This window comes from Colletotrichum navitas (genome assembly GCF_030913465.1).
Source record: "Colletotrichum navitas strain CBS 125086 chromosome Unknown LY79scaffold_85, whole genome shotgun sequence".
In the NCBI taxonomy this organism is placed as follows: Eukaryota; Fungi; Ascomycota; class Sordariomycetes; order Glomerellales; family Glomerellaceae; genus Colletotrichum; species Colletotrichum navitas.
The window spans coordinates 94,340-110,356 of NW_026850631.1; the positions used below are offsets into that span (position 1 = coordinate 94,340).

General features: G+C 57.0%; 5 protein-coding genes across 5 annotated transcripts; 3 read left to right on the plus strand and 2 right to left on the minus strand.

Moving 5' to 3' along the window:
- Positions 1 to 385: 385 nt before the first annotated feature.
- On the plus strand, positions 386 to 3,701 carry LY79DRAFT_397635 (fungal-specific transcription factor domain-containing protein). Its single transcript, XM_060552991.1, has 4 exons — positions 386 to 1,835; positions 2,042 to 2,462; positions 2,585 to 2,873; positions 2,964 to 3,701. Exons 1-4 carry the CDS (start codon positions 677 to 679, stop codon positions 3,351 to 3,353), a joined length of 2,259 nt encoding a protein of 752 aa, XP_060409399.1. The 5' UTR covers positions 386 to 676; the 3' UTR covers positions 3,354 to 3,701.
- Positions 3,702 to 8,022: 4,321 nt separating this feature from the next.
- On the plus strand, positions 8,023 to 10,214 carry LY79DRAFT_525138 (DASH family cryptochrome; the record flags this gene model as incomplete). Its single annotated transcript, XM_060555697.1, has 2 exons — positions 8,023 to 8,528; positions 8,597 to 10,214. The coding sequence occupies 2 exons, from the start codon at positions 8,023 to 8,025 to the stop codon at positions 10,212 to 10,214; spliced, it is 2,124 nt and encodes a 707-aa protein (XP_060409400.1).
- Positions 10,215 to 11,058: 844 nt separating this feature from the next.
- Positions 11,059 to 11,441, plus strand: LY79DRAFT_567718 (uncharacterized protein). The gene has a single exon (XM_060558914.1). The coding sequence runs from the start codon at positions 11,139 to 11,141 to the stop codon at positions 11,337 to 11,339; it is 201 nt and encodes a 66-aa protein (XP_060409401.1). The 5' UTR covers positions 11,059 to 11,138; the 3' UTR covers positions 11,340 to 11,441.
- Positions 11,442 to 11,496: 55 nt separating this feature from the next.
- LY79DRAFT_567719 (thioesterase) lies at positions 11,497 to 12,786 on the minus strand. The gene has a single exon (XM_060558915.1). The coding sequence runs from the start codon at positions 12,565 to 12,567 to the stop codon at positions 11,509 to 11,511; it is 1,059 nt and encodes a 352-aa protein (XP_060409402.1). The 5' UTR covers positions 12,568 to 12,786; the 3' UTR covers positions 11,497 to 11,508.
- Positions 12,787 to 12,867: 81 nt separating this feature from the next.
- LY79DRAFT_397717 (Phytoene synthase) lies at positions 12,868 to 15,246 on the minus strand. Its single transcript, XM_060552992.1, has 3 exons — positions 14,946 to 15,246; positions 13,968 to 14,891; positions 12,868 to 13,914 (listed from the first exon to the last, which is right to left on the minus strand). Exons 1-3 carry the CDS (start codon positions 14,966 to 14,968, stop codon positions 13,098 to 13,100), a joined length of 1,764 nt encoding a protein of 587 aa, XP_060409403.1. The 5' UTR covers positions 14,969 to 15,246; the 3' UTR covers positions 12,868 to 13,097.
- Between the last annotated feature and the right edge of the window lie 771 nt (positions 15,247 to 16,017).

Sequence of the window (16,017 nt, forward strand, 5' to 3'; positions counted from 1 at the left end):
TGTTTGTGATGATTGTATGGTTTGGCGTCGATAATGTCTAAATCTGGGGTTCACGAGGAGAGGAGAGGCCGCAGAAGGGCTTTCTTTATACATCTAGAACACCGAATCTGATTTCCGATCCGACTGCGGCTTCGGTATGCAAGTCCCATCTTGACTCACAGGCAGGTCCAGAAGCATGGCATCATGACGAAGGGCGCCTAGTGGATCGCGCTTCGGAAGCCCCATGGGACGGTTCAACCATGTTAGTTGGAGGGTAAGATTGGGGGACCATACATGAGCCTGTCACGCATTGTTAATAGAGACGCGGGCTGAAAGCTGCATCCTTGCCCTTGTAAAAGAGGCTTGTTCGGCCAGTCATTTCGGGTTAGACTCCGACAGCGGGTGACACAAGCTTAGTTCGGCGGGTTGGATTAGGAATACATAGAAAAATCTCATTAGTAACACAGCAACAAGATAGTGGGGTAACCGACACCGATGTGTATCCATATCCGAAGCCGACACCGCGTTTCCGAAGCCGAGGCCGAGCTTTCGGTCTCGAATCTCACTCCATCGATATTCAAGCCAACAATGGTCTTGGTCATTATTCGCGGCCCGCTTCCCGAACCTTCTGTTACGAGACGACACTACTGTCTTGCTTATCCGGGAGACGCTGACATTGACCCATCTCGATTGCCGAATGATGCCGCAGAATATGGAGTCGGCACAAATACCGCCTCGGCTTCTGCTCAGGAAGAACGGGCGGCCGCAGGCGTGTGAGCCGTGCCGGAAGCGCAAGGTCGCCTGCGACCACGCCCAGCCCATCTGCAACAGATGTAGAAAGTCGAAGCGCCCCGGTGAAGTGTGCGAGTACACCCTGGACGGCAGCCTGGTCCTGAGACAAACCCCGAAGCAGGCCCGGGCTAGGGAAAGCCGGCGCGGGTCGAGGACGCCTTCTGTACCACAAACGGCGCCGACGTTTCAACCCGCCGTGACGATCACAAAGCTCCCGCCGAGACCAGCGGCGGTCTCACGGACGGCATCGACGGCTACGACATCGCCGGTGACGTCTGCCGGGAGCCGCCCCCACGCGTCCGTTCCCGCCAGCCTCCCCACCAGCCCGGAGTCGGTCGGCACGGGGGCCACCCCGGCCGTCCTCGGCATTGGCTACCTCGGCTTCACCTCCTTCTGCGGCATCTACGAGGAAACCCGGTCCAGCCTGAACCGATTGCAGCCCTCCGGCGCGACCCCCATCGGCGAGATCGGCGCAACGGCCTCCTGCGGGCTCGAGTGCTCTCCACCTCTGACGAACCAGGCCCTGGAGACGTGCCTGACCATCCTCCGCCACGTCCCGGACCGGGAGACGGGGCTGAAGCTGTTTGAGACCCACGTCGGGCCTAGCGACGGCTGGATCCGCCTGGCCGCGAAGCGCATGATCACGTCGCTGTACGAGACGTTCCCGCAGTGCTTTTGCGCCCACGAAAGGCCGGACGACGCGCAGCTGGCCGTGCTCGCCCGGACCATATGCAGCAACACCGCAAAGTGCGTGTCCGAGGAGGAGTCGGACCCGGAAAAGTGGATCGCGCAGTTCACCGGCACGAACCTGCGATGGGAGTCGCTGGGCATCATGTTCGTATACTGGGAGCTGGCGGCCAGGTATCTCGGCCCCTACCGGCGCGACGTCCGTTCGCATCTCCAGCAGCCCCTGGACGAGGGGACGAGGGTCGTGATGCAGTACCGGTATTGCGTCGGCGCGAGCATCGAGCTGACCAAAGCCGCCGGCAGCGGGGGCAACACCCTGCTGCTCTTCATGTCTGCGAAGCGAACCACTATCGAGTCCGTCTTCTCGGGTGACGCAAGTGAGTGACTTCCGCCTCGGAGCGCCGCACCGCCGCACAGCGGGTGTATGGTATGACGAGAGAGAGAGAGAGAGAGAGAGAGAGAGAGAGAGAGAGAGAGAGAGAGAGAGAGAGAGAGAGAGAGAGAGAGAGAGAGAGAGAGAGAGAGAGAGAGAGAGAGGGAGAGAGAGAGAGAGAAAGCTAACGCCGCCCCGCCCCTTTTCTAGGTTTCGCCTGCTGGCAGCTGCACGCCGAGACTGTGGCCCTGTCGACGTTCCTCGGGTTTCACGACGAGGTTGCCGCGGAGCCGTACAAGCCAACCGTCTGCTCCGAGATCAAACGCAAGCTCTTCTGCTACATATTCTACCTGGACAAGGTGCTGGCCTCGTTCACCGGCAGGCCGCCCCTCATCAGCCGCCGGTACGCGCGCACGCCGCCGCCGCTGGACCTCAGGGACGAGTACCTGCTCGCGGACGAGGCCACTCTGGCCCGCCATGTGGCCAACCTCGACGAGAACGGGTGGAACACGGAGGGCGGCCTGTGCTCCGCCACCTTCGTCCGGGCCCGCGTCATGCTGGCGCACATTCGGGACGAGCTCTTCGAGATCGCCCTCGGCCACGGGCCGGTGACGCCTGTCGAAACACTTTTGTAGGCGCCCCCCCCCCCCCCCCCCTTCCCGTGAGACGAGAGAAAGAGAGAGAGATGGCACTTGCTCCACGTCGCCGCTCCGAGGAGACGATGCTGACATTGATTGGGGGGTTTGCTCTTAGGGAGATCAAGGAGAGACAGCTCAGGATGGTCGCCAACCTTCCCCAGATCCTCGTCTTTCAGGAAGAGGACGCCCAGGACAGGAAGCTCGAGGAGCCGCTGTTCTGCGTCAGGCTCATCGTGCACCTCGAACGCCTCCAAAACATGTTCTTCATAGAGCGCCTGCTTGCCAAGCGGGGCCACGACGACGGCGCGTTGCTCTCCGTCAGCTTCGAAATGGTGTCAAAGACGCTCCTGTTCTGGACGAACATGGACCGCCTCTCCTGCGCGCACAGCGATTTCGAATGGCTCGTAGGTGCCCCCCCTTCCCCCCCTTCCCCCCCTTCCCCCTCCTCTCATCAGACCATCTCAAACTACGAGACCGACACTGACACGATCTAGGTAATGGCCTACGCCGCCCCCGGCGGTGGGATACTCTGCCTCGAGCTCCTCAAGCCCACCCTCCACGGCGGCAACCACCCGCAGAACCCCAAGGTGACGCGGTCCAGCATCATCCAGAAGCTGAGCCTGCTCGTCGGCTTCCTCGACTGGGTCAGCCCCACGGCGCCCAACGGCGACCTCTGCGCCGACTGCAAGTGCGTCATCCAGCGCGTCCTCGACCAGGCCCTCAACGGCCCCGTGGCGTCGGCCTCGTCCGCCGTCGACGGCGGCTTCCCGGCGGCGCTGGACGCCATGGACTGGGACTTCTCCACGCAGCCCGACTTCAACTTTGACCTGCTCGACACGTACGACTGGCTGCGGCCCGAGGTACCCTCAAGCCAGCAGTCGTGAAGGGGGCGCTCGCAGCACGAAAAGAAAAGAAAAAGAAAAAGAAAAAGGAGAGGGCATACAACCCGATTTCTCCCGGCCCAGCCGGGCATCGTAATCACGCAGCTTTGACGGCATACCTGGCTTTTGTGTAGTTTATTATGACGGATAACGACTTACGAAACATGATTGATAGACGATCAGGCAACCAGTCGCCTCGGAACTTGGTCATGATCTGAATCGGGGCGGCCTCTTGCTCTATGCTTACCAGCTTCCGCTATTCCGTTATTGATTGTGCAGTCTCGTCAAGCATGGTGAGCAGTCGAACATTATGGCATGATTGGGGTCAACGCACTGCACACTGAAGCATTTGAATATACAACTACGGACCACTTTAAATGTGTCAGCAGAGATTCGTAGCTGGGTGATGTACACTGCACTTGATTTCACCAACAAGGTAGATGTCCAGCTGCCATTCTTGACGCCACCTCTCCTTGTTCACTAGACCCCGCAACCATCATCCGACCCCGATCCAAAAGACCCTTTGAAGCCCGTCGAGGGAAATTGGCCGGGAGCGCGCCTAGGCGGCCCACAAGGCAGAATCTGCACGAGGCTCGCTCATGCCGTCAATTGACTTAGAGCCGCAGCTGTATAGATAGATCCTCTAGTGACCACGCCGGCGAGGAACGACGACCTAGCTCACGCGAGATTCACTCTCGTCCGTCGTCGGAGTGCTTGCACAAAGCACAAACGCCCCCCAACCGCAACCCAGGGTAATTTGGCGGGAGTTCATGTTTGACCGTTGTCGATATCACTCAGGTTTCACGATAAGTAAGTCATTCACGGGTATAGCGGTGTTTTCAAAAGTCGATGAACTGCGATGCATGTTTCAGATGCCAGAACTGGTGGGGGGGCTAGTTTTGCCTCTTGGCCGATGTCGATGATGACATTGTATTGTGGGGGTGATGATCGTCATGTCGTTCAATGTTCTAGACCAACATCGACGGCTACAGTTACGCGCAGAGCTGGCATGCACGCCATAGACTGAGGCGGGGCAAAGCGAACGTCAGACTTACGGCTCTCAGTCTTGAGAGAGTTAGTCGCCTGTACGTATTGGTTTGTTGTCAAAGGGATGCGCACCAGATGTTCCAGTGTACCCCCTATGGGATGAAGGGCGAGGATATGTTCCTGTGGAAAAAGGATCATCGTTCGGCTGTGAGACAATATTAATTGTCTATCCGGAGCTGGAACCCCGAACTAAGATGGTGGCATAGGTGGGACGGGCCGGGTCCGGTCAATGGACGGACGTTGCCGATACTGGGCGGGCCTAGAATCCTCGGGGCGGACGTGAATGGGATTGGATGGGGTGTCGCTCGGCGGGGACAGGGCAGGTCGATGGTCAGAGATGCTAAATAAGCCTGGATCGTTGCCAAATTGTTGACTGGTGTGTCTGCGAGTGTGCAATGGATGTCTAACGACTGGTATGTTCCTCCCGTAATAACCATGCGTCAAAATCAAGGCGAAAGCTCGACTGTGGTCGCCGATACGAGTATTGCTCACGACAGCCTGACAACGCGGCTGGGTGCTGGACGGTGCCGGTCGCGCATGAAACCTTCATTACGCCAACGACACCTACGTTGCCGACAGTGAAACTCGCGACTGTAGTGCAACACCGGGCATCCGCAGGTCTGACGACGGTACGCTATCCAACTAGGAGACAAAACTTAAGCCGACAGACACATTGGGCATGGTGGGACCAAGGGCCCATCCATGGGTCAGGCGTGCACGGCGGGCACAAAACGTGGCGATTCGACAGAGCAAGGGCTGGAAATGGGTTCCGGAGATGCACCCCACGCAGGCGTCGGGGATGCCCATCGATGGGCGCGGTCTGAGCATCGAGCATCACATACACGCAGATCGAAGTTTGGGCCTGGCGCCATCGGCAGCTTGGTTCGCCACGGTTACCAGCAAAATCCAGCTGAGAAAAAACGTAATGTCCAGCATGTGCCGCGCCCGGGATGACGCCCTTATGTAAGCAGACGGCTTCTGAAGCTCTGATAGAGGATTATGGAGCTCTCCGTGCCGATCGAGTCTGCCTTGGCCAGGGGTTCGAGATGCAGCTCCAGAGCATAGGTACGTCTGCTCCACATAAGGCTGTCGGGATCAGAGTCGTGCTTGCTTGTTTCGGGCCATGGATGGTGGGCGATGCCGTATGGATGGCTTTGCTGAAGGAATTGGAGCTTGCATGGCGAGTTGAAGCATGCACACTGGGTAGTCGGCCAAGACCCAAGGCTCTGTTGGCGCTTCGGTGTTGTGCTTCATAGAATTTTGACGCGTCGATTCAAAGGCTGGCTGACTGGATAGTGGAGTGGCCGTCATGTCCTGAATGCATCGGCCGAGTGGGAGGGCGTGAAATCCGATGTGAGAAGTCCCGGGGCGGTGGCTGTGCCTAAAGAATTTCAATTATACGTTAACAAAACAATAGAGAAAAAACTAAAAAAAAACTAAAAAAAAAACTGACCCGAGAACAAAGCGGGAAGGTGGGCGGTTGGTTCGATGATTCATCATGTGTGTGTGTGTGGAAGAAGCCGCACTGCGCCCCAAGCTTTCAGCTTCGTTGCGACCTGCATTGACAGGCAGGAAAGTTTCTAAACATGTACTATTGGTTTATAGTACACCACAAGTAAATAGCCTTGGGACCCTGCCCCGCCGCGATTCGCAGATGCTGGACGTGATTGACCCGAATGCCTAACCATCGAAGGGTGCGCGGAGGTGGAAGAGAGAGACGTGATGGGAAGCGTGATGCATGGCAATTGAGAATCGAGAGGATATCCTGGAGGGAGCGGGGGGGCTCGGTCGCACTTTCCCATGCTCAAGGGGAAATGCAGTAAGTAGGTGGGGCCGTGCCTGCCTCCTACGTGCGTGGTCAGCTTCCTAGGCAGGTACGTACGATGTACATCCATCCACTCGGGCGACTCTTGACATGGAAGGAAAGCGACAACTGACAAGCGCGATGTACCTTACATGCCTGTTTGGGTAGGCAAGGTACCCAAGGTGGGCGGTGAAGGAAAGGAAAGACTAAGGGACAGCGGGGAGTACGTATCCGTCACTCGGCACTGCTCGGTGTGATCCGACTGGAGAGAGTGCCCCGCTTGTTTTATCCCGTCTGTATGAGCTCGATCTCGACAACCCCGAACCGTATCTCTGGATCTGAAAACGAACTTTCGATCTCCGTACGCACCTCTCCATCCTTCCCGCGCCGTCACCATCGCCGTGCAATCAATCACACGAGTGCCGTGCCGTGCTGATTTCCTTCCCTTCAGCTGAACCCCGTCGTCATGCTGTTTCCTGAACCCACCTTGCCTAGGCACGCTACCTACTGCGCACTGCTTGTACCGTACAGCTGCCGCATCTGTTCGGTTTCCGTCATTGGCCGTTCTCCCTCCCTGAAGATTCGCAGGCACTGTGAAACACTGCTACTATGTCGTACTGCCTGCCTACCTGGGTACTCACTTGCTTCTGTCAGCCACCCCGTCGCGGAGTACGTCCCGGAGCCCTCGACAAGCAGGCAAATGTGCTTGCTGCGCGGATATCCTTCAGCCATGCCATTCCAGATTGGGTGAGTACCGGGATATCATACTAAGCCATTACTCAGTAGGTAGGTAGGTAGTAGTAGGTAGCGCACAACATACATGTATATAGTACGTACCTTGGCAGGGGACGCTTCGAAGAAGGGGAGGGGTATTCTACCTTAGTTTACGTAGTGTCGTGTAGACCCAAAAAGGTGCTCGGGAAAATCTCAGGGTCCAATGCGCCATGGGTCGAGCGGGTACCAAGTACTTGTAAGTCGCCCACCCGGAAGGAGGCGTCATGATTTCTCCTGAGCCATCGGCAAAATATCCGCCCCTCGACGTTTGGAACCCCAAACCCTCGCCGTGCTGCCTTACGTTGCAACTTGGTCGAGGTCGATCCGTACACTACTGGTGGTCCGTCCGAACTTGCTGCAACTCAAACATTACATCCCGGCCAAACCTGCTCGCCGTGAACCTGCTCCACGTTGGAGCGGCCTGACCCTGCATCATCTCCTGGTCTTGCCTATAGACTGGCTTGCTTGCTTGGTCGGCTCTGCCGCGCTCCATTCGGCACACTCCCTTTCTTCCTTTGGAGCAGACCTTGGCTAATCGCCATACTTGCCCCGTCCTTTGACTACAAAGAGACGCCTCTTCCTATTCCCAGCCGACCCTATATTTTCCCATACTACCCCGATCCTCTAACCTAAAAGTCGATGCTTTCCGTCTTTGCAGCCTCATCGCCCAGACCACTTTACCCACCCTACTCAGTACATGCTCTGTGGCGACTCTGAGACTAGTCTAGTCTGCTTTCCCAGCTGACCGGGAACCAAGTCAGATCTAACGGCTTCTCTGACGCCATGACTTGGCCCGAGACTCTTACCAACACAATCTGGACTTAACCTGTACCCTTCGCCATCCAGTCTCGTCTGTCTGCCTGTTCCCACCCGCCCTTCTCTGCTCCGTCTTGGACCTGCCATCCGCGCCGATTCACCAACCTTTACATTGCCGGCAGTATCCTAAACGCGTAGACCACTACCTACATTCCCAAGCAGCACCAAGCATACCTATATCGACACTTGGCAACGAGCTTTCAATCACGTATAGCGCACATTGTTCTCACAATGACGGCTACAAATATTCTTGTATATCTACTCCGCCACGACCTACGCATCGCCGACAACCCCATCCTCCATCACCTGTCTACCGCTTCAGATCACGGCTTCACCCACGTGCTCCCGATTTACGTCTTTCCAGCACACCAGATCGAGATATCCGGCTTCCTCCGGGAAGGTTCCAAATCCCCATACCCTGAAGCTCGCAGCCAAATTGGAAAGTTTTGGCGATGTGGGCCTCACCGCACCAAGTTTGTCGCGCAGTCTGTCTGGAACCTGAAGGAGTCTCTTGAAAGCGTACAAAGCGGCCTGTCCCTCCGAGCAGGCAAGTTCGGCGACATCGTCGACGACCTCCTCCAAAGCTTTGCCGATAAAAAACAAAAGGTCGGTGCCGTTTGGATGACTGCTGAGGAATCCGTCGAAGAGAAGAGGGATGAAAAGGCCGTGTCCGCAGCATGTGAGAAGCACGGCGTCGCCTTCAAAACCTGGACGGACGAGAAATACTTCATTGACGAGTAAGTCCATTATCGTAAAGAAGTTTCCCCTGTGGTAGCATAGCTAATGTCGGCTACCCCTTTGCCAGTCGTGATCTCCAGCTCAAATCACCTAGCGAGCTGGCTGATGTGTTCACGGCCTTCAGAAAGACCCAAGAACCATTACGCGAGAAACCTAGGCCTACGCTGCCTCGTCCTAAAAAGGGATCTCTTCCACCTTACCCAGACCAATCCATCATCCCTCCCCAGCGAACGCCATTTCAAATTCCATCAACTTACGATGCGTTGGAGGCAGCCCTTCTCAAGCCCCTGAAAAGTCCCTTTACCGAAGAACCCAAGTTCCCCGAGAATGCTCAGTCGGTGCATCCATTCAAGGGCGGTGAAGGCTTAGCTATTGAGCGGCTCGAACATCTTATCAAGACGGGATCTATGTCAAGTTACAAGGATACCCGCAACGGAATGCTTGGCGTCGACTTTAGCACCAAGTTGTCGGCTTATTTGGCATTGGGATGTCTGACATCCCGACAGATACACGAGGCCCTGGTCAAGTACGAGGATGGGCAGGATGCTAGATTCAAAGAAACACCGGGGTATGGGAAGGGGGAGAATGACGGAACCAAGGCAGTTCGGTTCGAACTTCTCTGGCGCGATTACATGAGGTTGTGCACGATGAAGTTCGGAGCAAAGCTCTTCCGCGTTGCTGGCTTTAAGAATGATACAACGCCCAAGTGGAAGTCGGCCGATCCCGAAAATGTCGTCTCCGAAGACAACTTGGGAACCCCAGTCGAAGACGTCAAGAAGATCCTCCAGCGATTCCTCAACGGCACCACTGGCATGGGCTTGATTGATGCCTCCCAGCGAGAGCTATACCACACTGGCTACACTTCCAATCGGGCAAGGCAGAATGTTGCGTCTTTCTTGACCAAACATCTTGGTATCGACTGGCGATACGGTGCGGAATGGTACGAATATCTCCTTGTCGACTACGACGTCAATTCCAACTGGTCCAACTGGCAATATGTCGCTGGGGTTGGTAACGACCCTCGTGGAGACAATAGGATCTTCAACCCGGTGAAGCAGGCCTTCGACTACGACAAGTCCGGTGAGTACGTCAAGGCTTGGGTGGTCGAAACGCGTGAGGTTGAAAACCTCGAAAACGTCTTCCAACTTTGGACTACGCCCCAAGAAGAGCTGGAGCGTCTGGGTCTGAGCAAAAACATTCTAGTCACCGACCCCATCAAAAAGATCGACTTTTCAGTGGAAGGGAAGCCCAAGACTAGTCGTCGGCAGTACAACAATCGCAGGAGAGGAAGAGGCAACGGCAGCCAGAACGGGTCTACGGGGGGAGGCCCTCGGGCGCCACCATCTGCGACAGGAAGTTCCGCGGGAGGCCCTGCGGGACCGCAAAACGGCGGTGCCCCTGAACAAGCATCGTCAGGCCACTCATCCTCCAGGTCACCACCAAACGGACCCCAAGGATATCGTACCAACGGTGGCTATCGTGGCGATATGCGTGGTGGATATCGTGGTGGGCGAGGCGGGCGCGGTGGCGGCGGTTACCGCGGAGGACGTGGGAGCTTTGGTGGCAGAGGAGGAGGAGGAGGGTTCGCCAATTCGTACCATGTCCCGAACACACAGCCCAATGGTTACCCCAATGGCCAGATTCGGCCACAGTGGACAACCACGGCATCCGGCCCGACGATGTAGTCAACCCGTAAATTGGTAGCCAAGGTTATTCATAATACATATTAGTAGCGTTATCTCCTGCAAATATCTCGCTATCAAACCAGATGTTCAAAGTGTGTCCAAGTCCTATGGCGGACCGTGCTGAACTGAGGTCGACAGAACAAGTTATGCTACCTATCCATTCCCGTTTCTCGATGACGACTTTAATACCTGTACTGCTGCGTCGCCACCGTCGTGGCTTGGATGACCTGCGTCGTCGTGTCGCCAAAGTCCTGCAATATCCTGGCCCCTGTGACTGTAGCCAAGTCGGCTGGTTCTTGATCACCCTCGTCGTGGAGTATCCTTACAAGGCGTCCCATGGCATCTGCGACAGCCTTCTGGGGGTACTTGCTGAACGGGGCATTAGTTTCACCCTTTACCTGGAGCACGACTGCCTACGTAAAAAGCCCTTTTGAGAGTCCTGTAGTTCAAGTGACTGGAGGGGCAAAGTGTGGTGACTGTTGTTTCTCTAGTAAGGTGTAACCATATTGCGCAGTAACAGTGCGCAAATCGTAGGCTGCAGTCGTCTGGGCCATCAAGGACGCCTGACGCAAACAACATGCACTCTTCCTGAAACTTTGGTCGGCCTGTCTCCAGGTCTTTGTCGTCAAAGAGGGCCCAACCATTTGGCCTCGAGGGCGATCGCCGCCTGGGTCCTGGCGGTTGAGTTGGCTATGTCCAAAACTTTACGTGACATCAGGTCCACGATCCGATCATGGCATGGACTTTTACGACACTTCCAGTAGGTTGGCGAGACGAAGTCTTGCTTGTTGCCAAGGGGGAAACTCAAGGCTGTCCCCCGGTTCCTTAATGGTATATAGGCCTGGTGTGTTTGTGTGTGTTTGTGTGTGATGACTGGACAAGGATCGAGACGTCAAATCCTTTTACGTCAAGGATACTCAAGCAATGTTCCCCGACATTTCGAAGCGAGACGGCATCCACATCTCGGGGAGAATGTCGATCGCGTCGAGCCAAAGCGGAGCGGGGTTCAGGATTCTTTGTCAATGGCACTCGCTGGCCTCTCTTAATTTTACAATTCCACGTACGGACACAGCGCGTGCCCGCCGACTGGCGGAACTCCCCTTCTGTATTTACTCATCCTGGTAGCATCCCAAGGGGATTCAATAACCACCGGCAATCGCCTCCGTAACGCCATGTGATGCGACAAGACCCCACCCCACCTCCTTCTCTTTCCCCCTTACACTATCCAGCCCCCTTACCTGGACACAATGGTCCGCGGTACATGCCCCCCCCCCCCCCCCCTCCCCCAATCAGACTAGAACCTCTTCCCCAACGGCCTCCCAACGTCTCCCTTAGGCACGACGAACAGCCCTTTGGCTTCGAGAACGGTAGCGCCCTCCGGGTCCTCCATGCGGCCGACGACCCACATCTTGCGGTCCGACTTGTCCTCCTCGTCCGGGCGCTCCTTCTGGAACTCGGGCAGGGCCTTGGAGACGCGGACAATGTAGAGGATGCCGGGGGTGACGGGTATCTTGAAGTCGACCGCCAGCTTGGCCGTGACGGCCGTGTTGGCGGGGAAGTTGAGGGCGGCGAGGCGGCCCATGGACTCGTCCATGATGGTGGAGAGCATGCCGCCGTGGACGACCGAGGGCCAGCCCGAGGTGCCTTCGCCGAAAACGACGGCTAGGATCAGCTCGCCCGTGAACCGGTTGCGGAAGACGAGGTGGACGAGGCCCAGGCCGTTGGGGTTGTTGAGCGTGCCGCCGCAGAGGTGCCGCGCCAGCGTCTCTGGCGGGAAGTCGGAGTAGGGCTCCCAGTGCTCCCAGTCCGTGGGCGCGGGCAAGCCGGTGGCGGGGTTGAGGGTCGGGATCATGGATTGGAGAATGGGGTAATCTTCGATGGCATGGGAAGTGGCGTCGGCGCGATACATACGGATCATGTCCGGGTCGTCGACCTCAACGGGCGGGTACGTGAAGGGGTAAACGAAGCGCACGTTCGATAGCTGGCTGTCGGTGATCTTGTAGCCAAGGGCGAAGAAGAAGAGTGCCCAGAGGGCGCGGCGGAGGCGGACCGAGCGGCGGGACGGCGGCGGCGGCGACGTCGAGAGGAGGGCCGTGATCTGCGCGGGGGTGAGGTGGGAGAGGTTCGAGAGCGCCGTGTTCGCGGCGGCGGCCTGCTGGGCAGAGGACGGGTTCGGGGGGATCGGGGGCATTGACGACGGCGGCGGCGGCGGCGTCCGGGCCTTCAGGCGGGACGTGGGCGTTGACGCGAAGGGGCGCATGGTCGCGGGGGAGAAGAAGGGGGCCAGCGGTCGCGACGGGCGGTGGGATGAGAGGTCCCGTAGGACGCGGCGCGCCGTTGATCTGGGTATCATCTCGGCGGTTTCGCCCGTCGGCGTTCTACCGGATTGTGCGAGGTTCGAAGGCTACGCGCGACGAGGCTCAATTGGGTTCGGCGCGACGGCGAGATGTCGACGTGGTGGAAGTCGTTCAAATTTGGGTGGAGTTCGGATCGGCTCTCGGTGAAGAGTTTCCGCCGGTGGGATCGGTGAAAGTTCGCCCGGAGCTTTGGCCACATCCCCCTTGACAAGCGCGCACGAGCCACGCGCTTACGTAGCTCAGTAGCTTTGGAGGTTATGATGTCACTGCCACGATTTCACACACCAACGAATCGATTCACCAATCTTGCATCGGGAAATAGAAGGTGATCTAAATAAATTGTGGTCGCAACGCTTTATTTCATAGAACTTTCATCATGTGGACGCCATGCTGTCTATGGCAATGCCTATAGAAAAATGCCACTCGGGCGAGCAAGTGAGGAGACTGAACGGAGGAAAATGGGATGGCGAGAGCAATCCAGCTAGGGTAGCCTACAAACGCCACGGGTCAATTCAAGCTAACCCGGCTAGGCGGCCATCAACGTGCTCCAAGCGACCCAAATACGTCTTGACTTGGGAACCGTAGCCCGTCCACTACCGTCCGCCGCCGCGGCGCCGCCGTCACGCATCAGAACCCGGCCGATCTCCATGTAGCTCTCAACGGCAACGATCATGGCGCCGCGCGCCTCTGATGGAATCCACTTCATAGAGTCTCTGGCCTCGCCGTAGTGCTCGAAGGCCTTGGCAAGGATTCTGCGGCGCACCTTCCCGACGCCCTCGCTATTGGGGCTCTTGAGGACATCCTCCGGCGTCAGACCCTCCTCCTTGAGCCAGGTGGTGGGGAGGTAGACGCGACCGATCTTTGCATCTACGGCGATATCACGAGAGATGTTGACGAACTGCAGCGCGAGACCCATCTGGCGCGCCGTGTTGCGGAGGTACGCCTTCATGTAATCAGGCAGGCCGTGTTGGCAGTGGGAGAAGACGAGCTCGAGGCAGGCCTGGCCCACGGTGCTGGCGACGCGGGCGGCGTAGAGCTCGAGGTCCTCGGGGTCGGCGATAGGGAAGGCAGAGTTACTGAAGCTAAGGTCCATTCCGAAGCCCTTGAGGAGCTCCGCGAGGGGCTCGCGCGGGAGGAGGGAGGTCGGAAGCATATCTAGTGCTGAGAGAGCAGATGGGGGGAAGTTTTCGGCGGCGTACTTGGAGGCAAGGGGCGCCGAGGTCGCGTCGGGATCTTTGTAGAGTAGGCTGAGGTGACGGTCAAGCTTGGAGATCCAGGCGGCTGCCTCTTCCGGGGTTGCTGCATCGTCTACAAGGTCGTCCGCCAGGCGACAATAAGAATAACTAGCATCTCTTGTCAGCAAGGCTCGCGGACAATCGCGGTGGCGGGGGCTTACAGAAGGGTCAAATCAATACGTAGACGGCCAGGGAAAACGGAACTGGCGAGATGGAAGCTGCGGCTCTTTTTGGCCAGTCTGGCGGCAGCTTGTCGGATGCCCAAGATGCGCTGCATGTCGTACTTTGAGGAGGGAAAGACGCGGGCGCGCAGCAAAGACATGGCCAAGGCATCGGCCGGCTTGTCAAACTTTTCGGGGAAAGCATCACAGACGGCAACGGCCTTGTCAAAGGCGGCAATGCCAAAGACAATGAGCATGTTGGTGACCAGGAAGAAGGTGGCCTCCTCGATTTCGAGACTACCAAAGAGCTGGAGCTCCAGCTTTGTACCGCTCTCAATGGCCCAGGTGCCGCGGCCTAGGGCCATCTCGTCGACGATCCAGAGGTACACTGTGGGCAGGAGGATGGGAAGGACAGTGCATGCCAACGGCAAAGCCAGGAGGAAATGGGCGGTGATTGTCCAGGTGAAGAGGGCAAAGGTGCATGCCCAGACCAGGATCAGGCCTAGGTAAGTACCCTCGCCCTCCTTGGCGATGAGCCAGGTGCCCAGAAGGACGCTGCCGAAGAGAGCAAGCTGGCCGACGAGCTTTCCACTCCTGATCCATTGCGGCAGGGTCGCAGGCGAATTAAGGTACTGCGCATGGAGCACGGGTTTGTTAAGGATGATGTAGAGCTGAGCGGTGATGTAGGTCTGAATGATGAAGAAGAAGAGCTCCTCGACAGGGATGTCATAAAGGGTCGGGCCCAGGACTGCGTCAGGAGGGTAAGTCCAAACGCTGGTTCGAATAAGGTATGAGTCCCAGGGGATTGTGGCGACGAAGGCGATTGTGACAATGAAAAGGGTTCTCACGACATCCAGGCGCGTGAAGACGGGATATGAGAAGACGGTGAGCAGTGCAGCCAAAGGGATGGTGTACTTGACATGCCTGGCAGAGATTAGTGAGTATGGAAAGTTGTGAGAGAAAGAGAGAAGCACTTACACCAGCGCGTAGTCGTAGCCCATTGCGAGAGTTTTGCCTCCTACGGACAAACCAAAAAGCCAAGAGAGTTCACAACGATGAGCAGAATCCCATTGAGGGCGAAAAACAAGATGGTGAAGCTGCTGTGTGGTGTTTTGAGAGAAAAGAATGAGTTGTCTTCTAGCGGCAGCGGCCGTGCATTCGTCCGTTCTTTCCGTGACCTACTACCGGTATCTGTCTAAGCCGGGTGGGAAGGTACGTTCCAGACGGCAAAGCTGGTTTCTTCCTGCCTGCCTGCCTGCCAGGGGCGCTAACGTCTCATTCAAAGGTGGCACCTCAGGGCGTGTAAGGTGAGAATCCAAGGCCTATGTACCGGAAGGGATGTATGTACTGCGATACCCGTTGGGAGTCGACGCAAATATGACGAGTCACCTTCTTATCAGCGTGTGAGTGTGCAAAGTGAAGCGACCCAGTGTAAAAAAAAAGAACCAACGCAATGGCGCTGTAAGACAAACCGACTGGTTTGCTGCCTGTTGTCCTGGGCCTTTTTATTTGCCTTGCCTTGCCGTAGGTACGACGGAGGGTGGTTCAGCAAGGCACATCACATGCGAATCACGCAAAAACGTTGGATGGGATGGGGAAAAAAAAAGAAAAAAAAAAGGGGATACACAGTTGGCGTTCGGCTAGTTCTCCGTAGGAAGAGCTGTAAATTGTCCCGAATCAAGGGAATGTGGTATTCGGACTAGTGTTTTTGTTGTCTTGCGGAGTTTTCCTCCGCCTGGCGCTTGCATTTTTGTTCCTCACTGCTCACTGCTCACTTCTCGGAGCTCGGACTTTTGGACAGTCGGGAAATCCCAGAGGTTCTACCGGTACACCACACAGGTAAGGCGAGAAGCATACGTCAAGCCCAGGCACGAGAGGTGCATGCATTAGAGGAGGGGGAGGCCATGGTGGCGCTTATCTGTACAGTACCTAGAGCTTCTTTCCCGTTTCGGCCATGGAGCGGGGGCGCGTGGTACATGGAAAGTAGGGGGGGAAAGGGGGAAAACAAAGGTACCCAGGGAGGGATGAGTTGGGATGGAATTGTCGAGGA

Bases quoted from the DNA above. Each gene is read 5' to 3' on its own strand.
- LY79DRAFT_397635 (XM_060552991.1), top strand. From the start codon at position 677: ATGATGCCGCAGAATATGGAGTCGGCACAAATACCGCCTCGGCTTCTG. The intron at 2,463-2,584 runs GTAGGCGCCCCC...GTTTGCTCTTAG, and splicing joins ACGCCTGTCGAAACACTTTT to GGAGATCAAGGAGAGACAGC. The intron at 2,874-2,963 runs GTAGGTGCCCCC...GACACGATCTAG, and splicing joins ACAGCGATTTCGAATGGCTC to GTAATGGCCTACGCCGCCCC.
- LY79DRAFT_567718 (XM_060558914.1), top strand. From the start codon at position 11,139: ATGTTCCCCGACATTTCGAAGCGAGACGGCATCCACATCTCGGGGAGA.
- LY79DRAFT_567719 (XM_060558915.1), bottom strand. From the start codon at position 12,567: ATGATACCCAGATCAACGGCGCGCCGCGTCCTACGGGACCTCTCATCC.
- LY79DRAFT_397717 (XM_060552992.1), bottom strand. From the start codon at position 14,968: ATGGGCTACGACTACGCGCTGGT. The intron at 14,892-14,945 runs GTAAGTGCTTCT...AATCTCTGCCAG, and splicing joins GGCTACGACTACGCGCTGGT to GCATGTCAAGTACACCATCC. The intron at 13,915-13,967 runs GTAAGCCCCCGC...AAGAGATGCTAG, and splicing joins CGTATTGATTTGACCCTTCT to TTATTCTTATTGTCGCCTGG.